Here is a 17,267-nt window from a genome sequence, read left to right as displayed (position 1 = left end):
GTTAATATAACCTTAGAAGTCTTTGCTGTTTTTCTATGCATTCTTTTCCAGAGACTTTTCATAATCTGTGTTAGCTTGCCTAACCTAACTTTGGGACTTGATTACAGACTAATTTAGATCTACCATAGCCTTCTATAATTCTATAATTTATATGCATCCTACGAACTTTTCTTTTCCGCCACATGTCCCAATAGTTCATCTGTCATCCATTTAGGCCTAAGCCTTGAACAGTATTTCTTTGCTGCTATTAAAAGCCTAGTAGCTGCTTTGATTATTTCCCTGAATACTTCTCATTTAGGATTTGCTGTTGGTAACATCATCAGTTGGTCTCACTGCACACAATTTAAAAATATTCCTGTTAAGACAGTTCAAGGTTTATTTGAATCTATTACTATGTAGAATACAAGCTCTTGTAAAAGAAAAGGGTGACCACTATATTAGTGCATAACAGTAACTATTATCAAAACCGATAAATGTTTCATTATTTTGTCCACCTGTATTTTCAATGTCAGCTATATCATCTCCATAGAAGGTGGATATTTTTGGTATTAGTATTGCAAATAACAAAGAAGCAAGCTTATACAGCATTAGTCATTTAAAAAAAATAAAAAAAAAACCTTCCCATCACTTACACTTATTCATCCCTCCTCTGATAATTTGTATAGTTCTTCCTTAAATTATTCAGATAAATTAATTTATTTGATATTTATCCACTTCCAGAACATCAGATTGTTCCGGCAGTGAACTACCTGCTATCTGAAAGCAGTTTCTGTACATCTCTCCTGCAACAATCCTTTCTCAATTTAAACTTGTACTCCTTGTATATGTTGTCTGAACGAGAGTAAGGGTGCCATCAACATTTAGCTTACCAAATCCATTGAAAGCATTAAAAACCCAAATCAAATCTCCATGCAGGTGCCTAGTTGCCAGATGCCACGATTTGTGGAACTGAAGCCTTTCTTCCTAAGAATACCCTTATTGCTCTTCTCCTCTCTTCATCTTTTCCATTTAATCCACATACTTCCTAAAATGAGGTCTCTAGACTTGTATGCAGTACTCAAGATCTCCCTTATATAATTGGTTAACCACCTCCCTATCCTTGCTGGCAAAATTCCTGTATCTTCATCCTTTGTCTCTCTTTATCTGATTCACTGCAGAATGGGCTGTGTGAGGACAGGTATTATCGTGCTGCAGGCATGTGACCAAGAAGAGCAAACCACAATTTTTTTTTGAATTGCTTACTTTAAATGGTTCAGAAGCACATTAAAGTATTTATTACTCATCGCCATTTCTTCTCTCTTCAGATAATGTTCCAGAATCACTCTTTTATGATCCCAGAATACAGTGAGTAACACTATTCTGGCTGATGCCTGGACATGGACTTTCTTCAGTAAAGGTGAGCCTATGTAGTACTGCTCTGAACTTGCATGTTTGCTTTCTGGTATGTAAGAACACATCTCCTTTGTGGTCATTCCATTGTAGAAGTGCCAAAGACCCTTTTTTTTTTTTTTTTAGGTGCATTACCATATACGTGTAAAGCACCTCTTTGTCTTCACCATATCCATCTGTTGTGTCTGTCTCTCAATCTGCATCCATCTAGTAACTCAAATCTTGGTGGGTAGATTTTAATTAAATTTTTATGATGGGGTCTTTCAGAAAGATTTATTGTGCCACCCAAATGTCTTTAAAATCAGATCTATAGAAAATCTAGTGGTTATTATTAGTATTTTTTTCATAGAAATTATTATTATTGTTATTATGTCTCTTTTTCATAGAAATCATTATTATTATTTCTTTTTTCATATCACATAGGCCATCCTTATACTGTACATTATAGCTGAAGGAGCAGATATTGTGTTTGTTGACTTGCACTGATTGGAGGAAGCAAATGGATAATATAACAGATTTGTAGGAGTGAAATGTTCTTGTTTTAAGCATAAGTTGTTGCTTTACTAAATACATAAATCATGAATTTTTGTTACTATTATTACTATTTGCTTATTATGTTAATCAGAGCAGTAACATTAAATATGTTTTCATGTTTTATTAAAATCCAGGAAGTAATAAGTAAATTGCATTGTGATGAGTATATTGTTATTTTTAATTTATTAAATTACACACTGAAATACTTGTTGCATGTCATGCAGTGTTGAAATATGCCTGAAATGTAACACACAGTACACGTTAACTAACTTATCCTAGTATTAAAAGACAGGAAATTCATCCAACAGACACTAATGGTTATCACTTGAAGAATTAACTTCTTGCCAATGAAACTGTGCTCTGAACCAATGCTAATCTACTATTCCACAACAGTTTCTTCAGTAGTAGTGTGAAGGTTTCCTTGTTTATCTTCAGCTGCCACTATGACTTCTGTCAAGACATTAAATGCTTGCCCTGGTTTAGGAGAATCCTCAGTGCTCTCAATGTTGTTCTTTACACTTATAAACACACTCATAAAAATGCCATTGTCTTATGCCTGCTTCACCATATTGAGCCAACATTCTGCAGTAAAGTTCAGTAGTATTATTAAAGAGGCCTATGTGCTCTGGATTCATTATTATTGTGGATTGTTGTGTGACACAGAGCGAAATGAAAGACAGAATAAATAATGACAGGTTTAATACTAATTGTAAAACGTATATTAAATACATACAGTATAAAAGCTTTTGATTATTATGGTAACCTTCATCAGTCAAACTGAATTAAGAGTGTGGAACATGAGGGCATGTACTGCCAGTCATGTATATGAAACTGCATGGTTAATTGTTTGATGTTGAAGCCTGTGGCTGTGACATATGTGAATGTTGCCAACATTTGTCATTCATCAAAATGGTTGCTTCAACAATAGGGTGGACATGACATCCACTGCTTCTGTTGACTGAGGTATTAGAGCATGTGATGTTCAATGACTCTGACCAGGTGCGTCGCCGGTAGTGGCGGGACCTATCTACACTCACAACATCGCGGTGTGGGTCAATGTCATGGCGGGTTGACCAGAAGTGTTCACAACGGCCGAGTGTTCTATGTCTGCTAAGCGGATGGCTCTTTTGTGTTCTGAAAGGCATTTGCCAAGCCGTCTCCCAGTTTCCCTGGTGTAGCAGCTAGTGCAGTCACGGCAAGAGATGCGGTAGACTAGACCACCTTGTAGTAAGGTGGGAACCAGTGTTTTCACTCTAGAGATGAGGGATCGCAACTTTCTGCCTGGGAGCTGTACACACTTTATCCCATGTGATTTTAGGACCCTAGAAACCTGTTGTGAGAGGTTTGGGCAGTATGGGATAAAGGCACTTGCGGTTGAGTCATTACCTTGGATGTTCCTGTTGGTTGCTACATGGTCGTGTTTGTAGGTCACACCTGTCAAGGGTACTGATGGGATAGCCACACCTCGCAAGATCCGCCTTGACTTTAGCAATCTCGGTGCACCTCTCATCTGCAGAACTAGAGTGACTCCAGGCATGGGTTAACAAGATCCGTGCAGTGCCAAGAAGATGGCTGCGTAGCCATCTTCTTGGCTGACTGAAAGTTGGTAAATTGGCCAGCACACGTTGGTTTACGGTAGACAGTTGTCTTCAAGCACGTGCCCTTATGTCGGACAAGGGTGTCTAAGTATGGTAGGGTATTGTCTGATTCTAGTTCGATGGTCAATTTTATGAAAGACGACAGAGAATTGACGTGTTCTAAGAGCCAGTTGCCCGAATCTCTGGGGATAACCACAAACCCATCATCCACATAGCAACACCAAAAGGTGACGGGATCTGGAACATTTGTAATTGCATGACCCTCTAATTCTTTCATCGCGATATTTGCCGTGACTGAACTAACTGGGGAACCCATGGCTGTGCCGTGCACCTTTTGGTAAATGGAGTCATTGAACATAATTGCACCACCTGTTAAGCACAGTCTTCTGTCTTCCGTTTCACTCTGTGTCACACAACAATCCATAATAATAAAAAGTTCAGCAGGTTTTATTCCTTCTGCATTCAAAAATTAAATTACAGATTGCACCCCCCTTGTCTTGATACATGACAACAGAGATGCTGACATTTGACAGTTTCCAAATAATGCTAGCAGATTGTTTGTTTCTTTGTTTCCAACAGACTTCATTTAGTAATCTGACACAAGATTATCATCCGTTTTTACGTAATATACATTTTTTGTTGGTTTTGCAGTTTCACTTGAATGAACTTTGCATAAGATGGATCAAAAATATTTCAATGTATCAGAAAATAGAATGTAGTGACTTGTGACTGAAAAAAGAATCACTTATAATCATTTAGTTTAAATTTAAAATCTGTTACCATTCTTTTATGTTAAAAAATATGCTGAGTATTGTTTTCTTGTTAATAAAATTTATATTTTAATATGTGATATTTTATTGCAGTTCTTTTTGCAGTAAGCATAGACGAAATCAAATTGTACCAAATCACGCAGTTAAAAGTGTTCCAAGTCAGTGTCCAATATGCTTAAACTCAGTTCAGTCCCATGTCACATCTAATACTATTTTTGCCCCATGCTGTCAAAGTAATTGGTTTCACAGAGCTTGTATTCAGGTAATTTTATGTACATTTCCTTATTTTTTGGCAGTATGGTTTTATTTATTTTATTTAATGCGTTCGTTGCACTAAGTGTATCGGCAGATTTTTATATACATATTTTTATATGAAAGTGGGGATTATGTTGAAAGTTTTTCAACATAGTCCCCACTTAACACATTTTCTGGCACAGTCCACTAGCTTTGATAATCCACTCAATACAATTCAGAAGTTTTTTTTATGAAACCCCAAACACAAGAGGGTATTAGAACCTAATAGTACATAGTACCATGCATGGGTTGAAGGTTGAGAAGGTGAAAGCAGATACTTGTTGACATTACACTAGATGACATTTTGACTCAAACGATTTGTCAACTGCATCCGTTGCAGCAAATTGTTACTGTCCAATTTCTCCTTTCAAGCCTTTTTTGCAGGAAATGAAAAATAGTCTGTGGAGCCAAATCTGATGAGGAGGACAGATGCTGTAATAGCCCAAATCCATGGTCACACAGCGTTGCCTGAGTCACAAACGTGTGTGTGTGTTTGTGACTCAGGCAACGCTGTGTGTGCTTGTGTGCACGTACATACCCATGCACCAGTGCATTTTCTTGATGCAAGATCTCTCTGGTCAATTTCTGTACCTCTTGAGCTTCAGTTCCTCATGGAAATGTCTCATTGGGTTAGAAGAGTACTTGGCATTGATAATGGCACCTTGTGACAGGAAATAACTGTGATCACACCTTCTGTATCCTAGAAGATGTATGCCATGACTTTCCTGCTGACTCATTGGGTTAGAAGAGTACTTGGCATTGATAATGGCACCTTGTGACAGGAAATAACTGTGATCACACCTTCTGTATCCTAGAAGATGTATGCCATGACTTTCCTGCTGACTTCTACTTGGCATTGATAATGGCACCTTGTGACAGGAAATAACTGTGATCACACCTTCTGTATCCTAGAAGATGTATGCCATGACTTTCCTGCTGACTTCTTTTTTTTCTGCACTTAAAAAAGTTTTAGGAGGGGAAGAACAGGGATGTTTGCACTGTTTTGGTCATTCTTTTGTGTCAGGGTTGAAGTGGTGCACCCATGTTTTGTCCCCAGTGACTCACTGCCTCCAAAACTAGCCTCAAAATGCTGCACAATCTCAGGACAGTACTTTACTCTTTCCTGCTTCTGATCTGCTTTCAGTACTTTTGGGACCCATCTCATAGAAACCTTCATTTCTAAAACATTCACCACAATATCGTGAGCTTGCTCATGGGAGATGTTGAATGTTATTTGAATATGCTTCATTGTTATTCTGTGGTCTTGCATGATCAGTTCACAAATGGTATCCACATTTGCAGGTGTTGACATGGTAACAGACTTCCCACTGGATGGTGCTTCTTCAACACTATCTTGTCTACTCTTAAATTCTGCAATCACAGTTTCTGATCGTGGCATATGAAGATCAAGATTCCTTTAATGTTTGCTGCATGTTTTCATGATTTTCTTTTGGCAACGTTCCTTTTAAATGCAGGTACTCAATGACTGTGAGATTCTTGATTCTCTTGACAGTCACCATCTTCATTCATCTTCTCACTTCAACGGCCTCTGTACAGGAGAAGAATATAGTTACAAATGTAAAATTTTCTGTTAATATTATATTATCTTTCACAAAAACCTTTGCAATCTATATTGGGCTAAAATCCTATTAACCCCCTCTTTAAACAAGTTTTATTTCTCCAAAGGAGTGAAATTTTTTATTTCACTAAAAAATTAAAGGAGGAATTAAAGACCTTTGCAGGACCTGTAATTAGAAAGTTTCAGGCAAAAAATAGGGCTTTGTCTCCTCTGAGGTATTCCAGATTTTTCAGCATGCAAAAACCTAGGAACAAACTTTATATATAGAATAAGAGATGATGCTATAGGAACTGGCTTGCTATGATCAGAGTACTTGATGTTCAAAAAAATCCTAACCAAATAATTGGCTGGCTGGGTTTTATTTTTACAGCTTGTAATTTTATCTTCTTTGTCATGTAAATACCATTGAGGATTTAGCTTGCCAATCAATACAATTTTAGCTCTTTGTTGTGGGAGTCGTAAATCTTCAGAGTTAGTGCTAGTGTTGGCAGAATAATGCAAGGAAGCAAGATTATGCTGCATTAACTGGGGGGGGGGGAAGAGAGAGAGAGAGAGAGAGAGAGAGAGAGAGAGAGAGAGAGAGAGAGAGAGAGAGAGAGAGAGAGAAGAAACAAAACTGAGTATAACCATATTGGCTTTCTCTACTTCATTTACCTATTTCTTTCAAGTATGTGTCCCATTTCTTTTAATTTTTTAGATCTCTATTCTACAGTTATCTCTTCAAAATTTAAATGTATGCTCCCTTGTTTGCATCACATCACTAAGTAAAGTTATCCTCAGAATTTAGTTTATTCAATAATTTAACACCTTGATCAGGTCATTTCTAGATTCTTGATTTCCAAAGACTAACTTATAGAACTTAAGACTCTCTTGGTAAGAATACTGATCTGTATCATTGTTTCTGTACCTTCTGCAATTACTTCTTTCTGAAAATGGAGTTTCCAATTGCAATATTCAAGATGCAGCCTAACTGTTGCTTTCATCATAACCATTCAAAACCATCGTTACTTCATTAAAGGACTTCTTTCTAGTCTGTTCTAGTGTATTTCCTAAATTCTAGCACTACAAGATCAGATTTTAATTTCAGGTTTCCTATCATTCCCCCTTTCTTCACAGGTGTTTGTTGCTTATATTCAAAAGTAGTAGTAGTAGTGGCATATGATGCAAGAAAGCAAGTGTATGAGCTTATGCAGCATCAGCCAAAAAAAAAAAAAAAAAAACACACCATTCCCTCCAAATGCCTGTCCAGTTCCTCCTTAAATTTATTTAACCTATCAATTACAACGACAGATGGAAGTTTGTTCCAGCAATTCACCACACGCTGGCTAAAGGCAAATTTCTGCACATCTATTCTACATCTATCTTTTCTTAATTTGAATTTATGCCCTCTTAGGTTCGTAATCTGAACAAGTGGAAGGATCCCATCAGAATTCAGCGTGCTCAACCCATTCAAGGCCTTATACACCTCAATCAGCTCACCACGCAGGTGCCTAGTCTCCAGCCACTGCAATTTGCAGAACTTAAGCCTCACTTGGTAAAAGGATCCCTTCATTCCCCTCAACAATCTTGTTGCTCTTCTCTGTACACGCTCAAGCAAATCTATATCCTTCCTAAAATGAGGCCTCCAGACCTGTATGCAGTACTCAAGGCGTGGCCTGACCATTGCCTTATACAAAGGGACAATCACCTCCTTTTCCCTGCTAGCAAAATTCCTATATATCATTGACAAAACCCCATGACCTGCCCCGCAGCCTGTCTGCATTGCTCAGAAAATTTCATATCTGACTGCACAATTACTCCCAGGTCTTTTTCATTTTCTACCACCTTAAGTGTAGTACCATAGAGTTGGTACATTTCTCTCGGGTTATTTCTACCCATATGTAGTACTTTGCATTTGTCAAGGTAAAACTTCAGTTGCCACTTCTTAGCCCATCTGCCCAAATTATCTAGAGCCTGTTGCAGTAGCACACTGCCATTACTGTCATTAACAACCCTGCCAACCTTTGTATCATCTGCAAACTTCGACATTAAGCCTGATATACCTTCATCAATATCATTGATAAATATACAAAACAACAGAGGACCCAACACCGAACCCAGTGGGACTCCACTAATAACATTAGTCCACGAAGAGCAGCACCCATTAATTACCACCCTCTGTCTTCTCCTACTGAACCATCCTTTTATTCATTGTAGCAGCTTACTCTTAATACCATTCTGTTCCAATTTGTACAATAGTCTTCCATGTGCAACAGCGTCAAAAGCTTTCCTGAAATCCAAATATATGATATCAAAATTATTTTTTGCATCCAGTTCCTTTGTAACCACATCATAATATCCTATCAAATTTGTCAAATATGTTAGGATACTCTACTTTATGCTTGGATTTCCCAGAAAAACCAGAAATATTGATCATGCAGAAGTAACAATTGTTTATGTGGGCTTGAAGTTCCCACTATATCACCACTATAGCATCAAAAGGCATCAATTTATGACCACCTCTAAGCCAGCCTGTTAATGTCTTTGAACGTGATTACAGGAAATCTTCAGAGCCAATACTTTATCTTGATCTCTGAGCTTACATCCAAAATAGAGTTCATAGGCTTTTCTTACAGGTTGTGTGAAGGAAGCGGAAGCCAGTTGTTTTTCACAAGTGGCTTTCACTGCAATTTTAATACCACTTCTCCACAAATGTAGCAAAAGCTATCAGTCTATTTCGGCAGGAACAAGAATAATAAGACTGACAGCACAGGAACCAGTAGCAGGAAGTGATCACGGAGTTCTTCGGTGAATGATGAAGAGAGAGAGAGAGAGAGAGAGAGAGAGAGAGAGAGAGGTAGCAGTAGCTAAAGGCAAAGGAATGGGGTTATAATTTCAACAAAGGAATTTATGATGCCTTAAGGTGCTATTGGCCTCTATTAACTGGTTAGATATTGCACAGCCGACCGGGCTAGCCGGGTGGGTAAAGTGCCTGCCTGGCAACCCAAAGGTCACGGGTTCGATTCCCGCCTTGGGCTTGGATCAAAGTACTGCAAAAACATTGGGAGGTGCATTATGGCCACAGAAGCCTATGCGCCAACAACTACAAAAAAAAAAAAAAAAAAAAGATATTGCACAGAGAGCAGATACAATTGAATTATGGTATACCTTTAAAACATTAATCACATAATGTTTTAAAGTTAAAAAATATTCCACGAGGAGGATTCCAAGTTGGATGAATAATGAAGTTGCCAGATTACTTGAGCAGAAAAAGACAGCATGGAAAAGTTTTAGAGCAATAAGAAGTACTGAAGCCTATAATAGCATCAAAGTGATCAGAATTAGTGCAACAGAAGAGGGTAGGCCGGCAAAGTTAGATTATGAGAAATAGCTCACAAAGAGAACAAAGAGTGGGGATAAGGAAATTCATCCAAAAATTAATTTAATGAGTTTAGTGGTGAAAAATCTGAAAGTTCTGTATCTGGCCTTTTGGGGGAGGGTTATCTCCCCAACTCACACTGTTGAGTGTTGTGATGATGTTATTGGGCATTTATTGTGATAAAGTGCACCAAAAAATCTGCACAGATTAACCTCTCTGAATGCCATAAGACTGAAGTTATGACATTGCCAAAGGATATTTGGGTTTTGAATTTTTTTTAGCTTGTGGGAGAGTTCATGGAATGGCACCATTCCATGCATGCTTGTTGCTCTCAGGTGTATCGTTGTGGATCCATGTCTTATCACATCATGATGTGGTCAAGAAATGCATTCCTCTCCCTTCCTGACACTTAAAATGCTTAGAAGAAACCCTCAGCTCTTAATGCTTTCTGATTCTGATTTTAGAAGCAAAGGTTCTTGTGATGGCTATCTCTACACTGCTGACACCGTTGTGTTCATTTCTAGTGAGATTTCATACACAGCAATGTGATCATTATCTATAATCTTTTCAGCTTTGTTAATATTCATGATTGCTCTCTGAGGCCATGCATCATGGATGAGATTTCTCAGTCTTGCAGCTGTCCTTGAATGCAGTGCACCATTTAATACATCTGTGTTTTTGACAGTGTATCATTTATGAACTGGCTGCCCCGGAATAAAGCTCATGACTGCCACTATGTGCATTGTGCAGTTGAGCCTGCATGCTGCCATAAAATATGCACAATTCATTGTTAACTGCTGCAGTAGTATATTGGCTACAAAAAAAAAAAAAAAAAAAAAAACAGCTACAGTGAAATTTAAACTGTTATATTTACTGTGGGGCTGAATTGAATATAAAAGTTTTTTTTATTTTTTTATTTTGTTCATCCTTACAATGTACCCCAAATATTTTCTGAATATCTGAAAATTTATGCTTTCTTTGAACACATATTGGGTTACACATTATGCAACTTTCTTGCTAATTTCTATGGATGATATATAAAGTATGATTAAGCACATGGCTATAAGTACAATAATTGAGAACAAGTGAGAAATATGGAATTGAAATAACTGTGCAAAAATGATATCACATTATTGTTTATAAAAAACAACAAAAATTCCACATAAAATTTGAACACTCCCTAACTTGTAACAGTGCTGTTTATTAAAAGCAAATTGAAACTTAAATGAGACATGTTTACAAAGTTGGATTGTGTATATGTACACAAAGTTTTAACTTGTTAGTTACAACTCTAGTGGAAGGCTGCTTTGATAGAACACTTGTTTTTCTTGTTTTTTGTGTGAATTGAAAAGCAACAAAATAAATTACTTTTCTGAACCACTAAACATGTTGGTTCCTATTTCTTTCTTGATGGAAATAATTGCTATTGTTGCTACCTAACAATCTTATATAGTCAGTGAGAAACAATCCTTTTTTTCATGTAATTTTATTAGCTGGATTGCTTATTTGATAAATGATATTTATTTTTATTTACTAATGGTATTAGTACCTTCAATAAATATGTAAATTTATTGAGGCTTAACATGAGGCGTCCAGATCTGTAGGCAGCACTCAAGATGGCCTAACCATTGGCTTGTCTTGTCTTGGGATAATCTCCTTGTTGTCCCTGATGGCAATATTCCCTGAACAGCTCATGGGCAGAACCCCATGAGCTGTTCTAATAGTGTTTCTGCACTACTGAGTGAACTTCATGTCAGACTGTACAATTACCTTGAGGGTGATAACAACACATAATTGGTATGTCTTTTTGGGATTACTGCTGCCCTGGTACCTTACATTTAAACTTGGATTGCCATTTCTCAGTCCATCTGCCTAATTTTCCTATACCTAGCTTGATTCCTCAACCATCCTGCCAGCCTTCTTATCATCTGCAAACTTAGACATTAAGCCTGATACATCTTCATAAATATCATTAATAAATATTGAACACAACAATGGGTCAGGCATTGAACCTTAGGGATTCCAGTAATAATATTAGTCCAAGAAGAGTATGCCCATTTATACCACCTTCTGTCTACTGCCACTCCACTCAGCCATCCATTTATGTATACCAGTAACTTTTCTCTAATGCTAAACTGCTGAAATTTGTACTGCAGTCTTTCTTGTAGAAGTAAGACTGCAGTACAACTCCAGTGCAAAATCTCTATTCAGATCTAAATATATGAAGCCAAAATTATTGTTTTCATCCATCTTCCTTGTTACTGTGCCATAGTAGCTAATCAATTGAGCAGGCAGGATTCCCCCCACCCCACCAACAAACCTATTGTGTTTGTTGGTGGGGGTGTGGGTAATTCCATTTCTGTTAAATGATCCAGCAATACTTTAACTACTGACTCCATTATTTTCCCTGGAACAGAAGTCAAGCTTACAGGTCTATAATTGCTATGGCACCCTTGGATCCCACTTTGTGAATAAGAGACATTTTCACATCTCCAATCTATAGGAAACTCCCCTAAATCCAAAGGTGCTCTCATAATATGGTCAAGGGTTTGTTGACCTCTTTTGTTGCTTTTAATATATAACTGGATAGATAGATCCTCAGCCCCAGTGCCTTTTTTACTTTAGCTTCTGCAATTTTTCTTCCACTTTCCTCTCAGTTATTATATAAAAAAATCATTTAGCCCCAAGTTATATAATTTGGTGTGCTTCTGATATTCTCATTCCTAAAAACTTCTTTATGCTTGAATGTATGCATGTGAAATATTTATTTAGGTTGTTAGCAACCTGAATAGAATCATCCTTAGTTATCACATTTGTATTTAGTAGGTCAACGTTGTTCATCCTTTTCCTTCTAATGTTAACATAAGCAAAGAATTCTTTGCTACTTTTTTTTGCAGTCTTACCCAAGGAATTCTTATATTCTGCTTTAGCTTGCCTATTCTTCCTTATTAACCTGATTGCAGACTAGTTTGTTCTTGCTGTAGGATTTGATGTTCCCTGCTAATTTATAATTTCATTTAGACCAATATGGCTGATCAGTTGATCTGATATCCATGTTGATCTAAACTTGAACCCTATTTCTTAGTTTATATGAAAAGCCTAGTACCTTCTCTGCTTACTTCCCTGAATGCCTCTTATTTAGAACTTGCATTTGGTAACATCACCAGTTGGTCCCACTGATGAACTGAGCAAATTTAAAAGTTGACTAAGAACACCCTGGTTGCCTTTATGAAAGCAATATCCCTTATCCTTGATGGTAATTATATCTTTAAGTAAATCCTGCATCAATATATAATGGTCACTGCTGATAATCAAATCAAGAGTATTGCTTTCTCTTGTTGCTTTCCTAACATGCTGCTGCTGCTGTAGAAAACAGTCATCCAATAAATGCAGAAAATTTCTGCTACTATATTATTGACCAATGCACAATTCAGTTAAGTGGAAAGTTAAAGTCCTCCATTATGAGGCATTATGATCTGCTGGTCCTCACTACCTGGATGAATTACAGAGTTGGCCAGTCTAGTAGAGCATAAAAAGATGACACGGGATGGTTACAGAGCAAAACATTCTATGATTGTAATCATTGAAAAGTTTAGGTTGGCAAGGACTGAGTATGAGAAATCAGCTGAGAGCAAAGAATAGTGACAAGGACTTTTCATGTATATGAATACGAAGGAGGAGGAAACAAATCAGGTCAGACCCTTGCATAATGGGAGTGGAAACATCTTAGATAACCCAGTGACATTGCTGATGAATTGAACAGGTACTGTGTATTGATATTTATAGAGGAAAGACCCTTTATAATGAGTAGATGTAAGCGAGAGACTAAATTTATTAGTTAGCAATATTTCAATTATGGCTTATTGTTTATTAGAAAAACGTTTGAGTCTAAAGTTGATGGCATATATTGAGGGAGTAATTTTGAGGGAGGTGACAACAGAGTACATTGCACAATTAATTTTACTTATCAAGGCATTGCTTGACTTGAGAGTTCCTTTGGACTAAGAAGTGACGTATTGCCAATACATAAAGGTAGTTCTAAGAGCAAAGTGGATAACTATAGACTTGTCAGTCCAAATTCAGCATTTGAGAAAATAATGATGGAAATGATAGAATATGCATTTCTATCAAAGGAAAATAATGTTCAATTAACTGGGTTAGCTATTTTGGCACAGTTACTCTTTAGGTGGATGCTGGAAATAATTTTAGCATTGTTTATTTCAATTTTGGTGAAGCATCTGGCTCAGTCCATAACTATTCCCACACAGACTATTATATCTACCTGCCAGAATTCTCCTCTAGTGTCAAAACTTCATACTTAATGTGCTACATAAGTCCATAGATCCAAAACCCACTATTGTTTCTGTTGTCAATATTTTCACTTCCCAAAGCAGTTGCCAATGGATCTCCACCTGTGCCAAATGTGTATTCAAAGATTATAACAGTGAGGAATGTTTGGAGTCAGGACCCCAAATACCTTAATTGCAAAGGTGATCATCTTGCCTTGTCTGGACAATACAATTTTTGGGAAAACGGAGAAATTAATACAAAATAAAGTAAATGAAAATAAAGTAGCATAACAAGAGGAAAACAAAGAATCCTACCTGCAGGTTCAAATAGAATAATGTATTATTAGTATGATTAGGTCACAAATGATGCAAGAAGCCAAGCTTATAAAGCATTGGGGAGGGGGGAGAAGAGAGCCTAAGAGATGATACACGAAGAGACAACACTTCCTGTATCATTTGTCCATTCCATCCAACAGTTTGTCTAGTTATTCCTTGAATTTATTTTAACTATCCACTTCCACAACACCAGATGTAAGTTTTTTCCCAACATTCAACCATCCACTGGCTGAAAGGAAATTTCCAGATGTCTACCCTACCATGATCCTTCCTTGATTTTAATTTATGTCCTTTCATGTGTGTATATTCTGTGCAAGTGGCAGGATGTGATCAGCATTCAGCCTACTCAGTCTATTCAAAGCCTTAAATGCCTCAATCAAATCTCCTCACAGGAGCCTAGGCTCCAGACATTGTAGTTTACAGAGCTGAAGCCTTTTCTGGTAAGGGCATTCTTTTTTCCTCTCACTAATCTTGTTCTATTTTTTGCATCCATTTCAACAGACACACACATCCTTCCTAAAATGAGGCCTCCAGACTTGTATGCAGTCCTTAAGATATGACCTAACCATTGCCTTATACAATGGGATAATCACTTCCTTATCCTGTTGGCAAAATTCTTGTATATCATTGACAAAACCCTATGTGCTGTCCTAGCAGTTGAGAATATGATTAGCTAAGATGTTCCCCCAGGAAATGTTATTATTATTATATGTTAATAAGAAAATGTTTAGTGGATTGTTATTACTTATTTGGGGAGTGGAGACTCCACCATTAACATTAGTCCAAGAACAACAATACCTGTTGATAACACCACTCAACCAGCCCTTTATAAATAACATTAACTTGCCCCTAAAGCCACACTGCTCCAATTTGTACAGTAGTCTTTAATGTACAACAGTATCAAGTATACAATGTCAAAATTATTTTTTGCATCCAATACCTTTGTTACTGCATCATAGTATCCAGTCAGATTGGTCAAACATGATCGCCCTTTAACAAATCCATGCTGTGACTGCTGTATAACTGCATTCCTGTCTAAATTATTCTGCATTATTCTTTTAACCAATGATTCCATAATTTTTCCCAGAAAAGAGGTTCAGGCAAACAGGACTGTAATTACTGCTCTCATTGAATCCCCTTTGTGAAGTGGGGATGCAGCCCACATCTCCAGTCTATAGGGACCTGAATCCAAGAATGCTCTCGTAATTATGGCCAAAGGTTTGCTCACCTCTTTTGCTGCCTCCCTTAATGTAATTGGATAGATTCCATTTCCCCCAGGTGCTATTTTTTGTTTAGCTTCTCTTCCACTTTCCCTTTGTTTATCACAAAATCATTTAGCTCCCTGTTGGAATTTGATACACTTCTGGCATTCCCCATCCCAAAAAAATTCCTTGTGTGGATGTAGACAAAAGATATCTATTCAGTTTGTGTGCCCTCTAAGCTGCAATTTTATTAATGTTTGCAACTGTGTTAGCAACCAACCTACAGCAAGGTCAAATGTGAGGATATTTGACTGGAATAAAGAATTCCAGGATGAATTTGGATGGCTGAGAGTGAGAAGAGTGGCTGAAATTATTTTTAGGTGTGGGTAAAGAGAGAGACAAAATGATTGATATAAATAGACTAGTTGTCTTATTTTTCTTTTAAGATACTCATTAAAATGAGATTGTTCTTGTTGTTTTTTCTTTATTGAAATAGCATCCAAACTTCATTACAATAGTAAGCATTCTCTAATATTTAAATTATAAAACTCTTTTTTTTGTTAATCATTTGCCTATTATTACTATTATATAAATGTTATTAATAAAAATTTATTTAATAGATGTTTAGTTTCTTTAATTTTTTTATTTAAATAGAACCAATTAAAAGAAAGCCGCTATGCTTCCAAAATCAACAATTAAAAGAAAGACAGAATTTTTAACCTCTAGTTTCCATGTAATACTCTCCACCGGTTTTATTTTTGTAAATGTCCTTCAATATTTTTTGCTATTTAGCCTTCAAAGAGGTGACCAATTCTGCTTTATTTTTGGGTGGTCTCTCTTCACACACACACACACACACACACACACACACACACACACACACACACACACACACACACACACACACACACACACACACACTCCAGATGACTCCATTTCGTGCCAGAGGTTCAATGCGGGATAGAGGTCAGGGATCTGGGCCGGCCAGTGCAACTTTTTGTCACTTACATCTCCATATCAGTCTATTATGATGCAAGCAGTATGATGAGTGTTATTCTGCTGATTCACGTATGGGCTTACCCGAAGTGGTGCCAAAACGTTGGCAATACATTGCTGTCCAGGATGTCTAGATATACCTCAGCATTTGTGATTTTGTCCAAAACAACCAATGGTTCCTGTCCAAGCCATGATAAACAGCTCCAAACCATCAGGCTACCTCCACTAAACTTCATGGTCAGAACAATACACTCTGGCAAGTAGCTTTCCCTGGGCATTTGCCACACCCAGGCATTATGGTCAGACTGGTAGGCCATGTACTGTGATTCTATATTCCAAAGTACAGCTTTCTGTTGATTTATGGTTAAAGAATGGCAGGTCCTATATCATGCTGTACAGCATTTGCTATTAGTTGGAGTGATGGACAGCTGCTAACCTATATAATGCAGCATCCTACACACTACTGGTGTTGACACATTTCCCAGTCATCACACCATGGGCCTGTATGTGCTGTGACAACATATGCTGGATGATTGGAACCTGTGTTCCAATCGTCCAGCATATGTCAGATGATTGGAATACAGGTTTGGGGATTTTCCGGGTCATTTTGTTTATGGCTTCAGCAACAGGCCACTTCCATTTGCAGATCAGTTCATAAGTCTGTTGGTGCCTCCGTAGCCAGGTGGGCAGGAGCAGCAGTGCGTAACACACGCTTCTTGATTAGACTGAGGTTCGAGCCTGTGACCACCAAATATGGAGGATGTGGAAAGGTCAGGGAATGACCACCGCATATCCCCGGAGCAATATTGCCTTAGTTGCTAATGCTCCTAAAAACCAAACAAACAACAACAACATAAGTCTGTTAATTCTGTCAGTCACAGAGTCTTGCATTCACGATTGAACTACTGTTAAAGGCTTCTGA

The 17,267-nt window shown here is 37.4% G+C and overlaps 1 protein-coding gene across 1 annotated transcript in view; it reads left to right on the top strand.

The window, feature by feature from the left end:
- LOC150084577 (uncharacterized) overlaps nucleotides 1-17,267 on the top strand; it is a 316,151-nt gene that overhangs the window by 212,651 nt on the left and 86,233 nt on the right. The window contains exon 6 of the mRNA XM_090376290.1: nucleotides 4,385-4,553. Within this exon, the coding sequence (XP_090232416.1) occupies nucleotides 4,385-4,553 (169 nt within the window). The remainder of the gene's footprint in view (nucleotides 1-4,384; nucleotides 4,554-17,267) is intronic.

This window comes from Mastigoproctus giganteus, chromosome 6 (assembly GCF_048544385.1).
Source record: "Mastigoproctus giganteus isolate SK-2022 chromosome 6, ASM4854438v1, whole genome shotgun sequence".
In the NCBI taxonomy this organism is placed as follows: domain Eukaryota; kingdom Metazoa; phylum Arthropoda; class Arachnida; order Uropygi; family Thelyphonidae; genus Mastigoproctus; species Mastigoproctus giganteus.
Note: the sequence above shows the minus strand (reverse complement) of the source record. Positions and strands in the feature narration are given on the sequence as shown.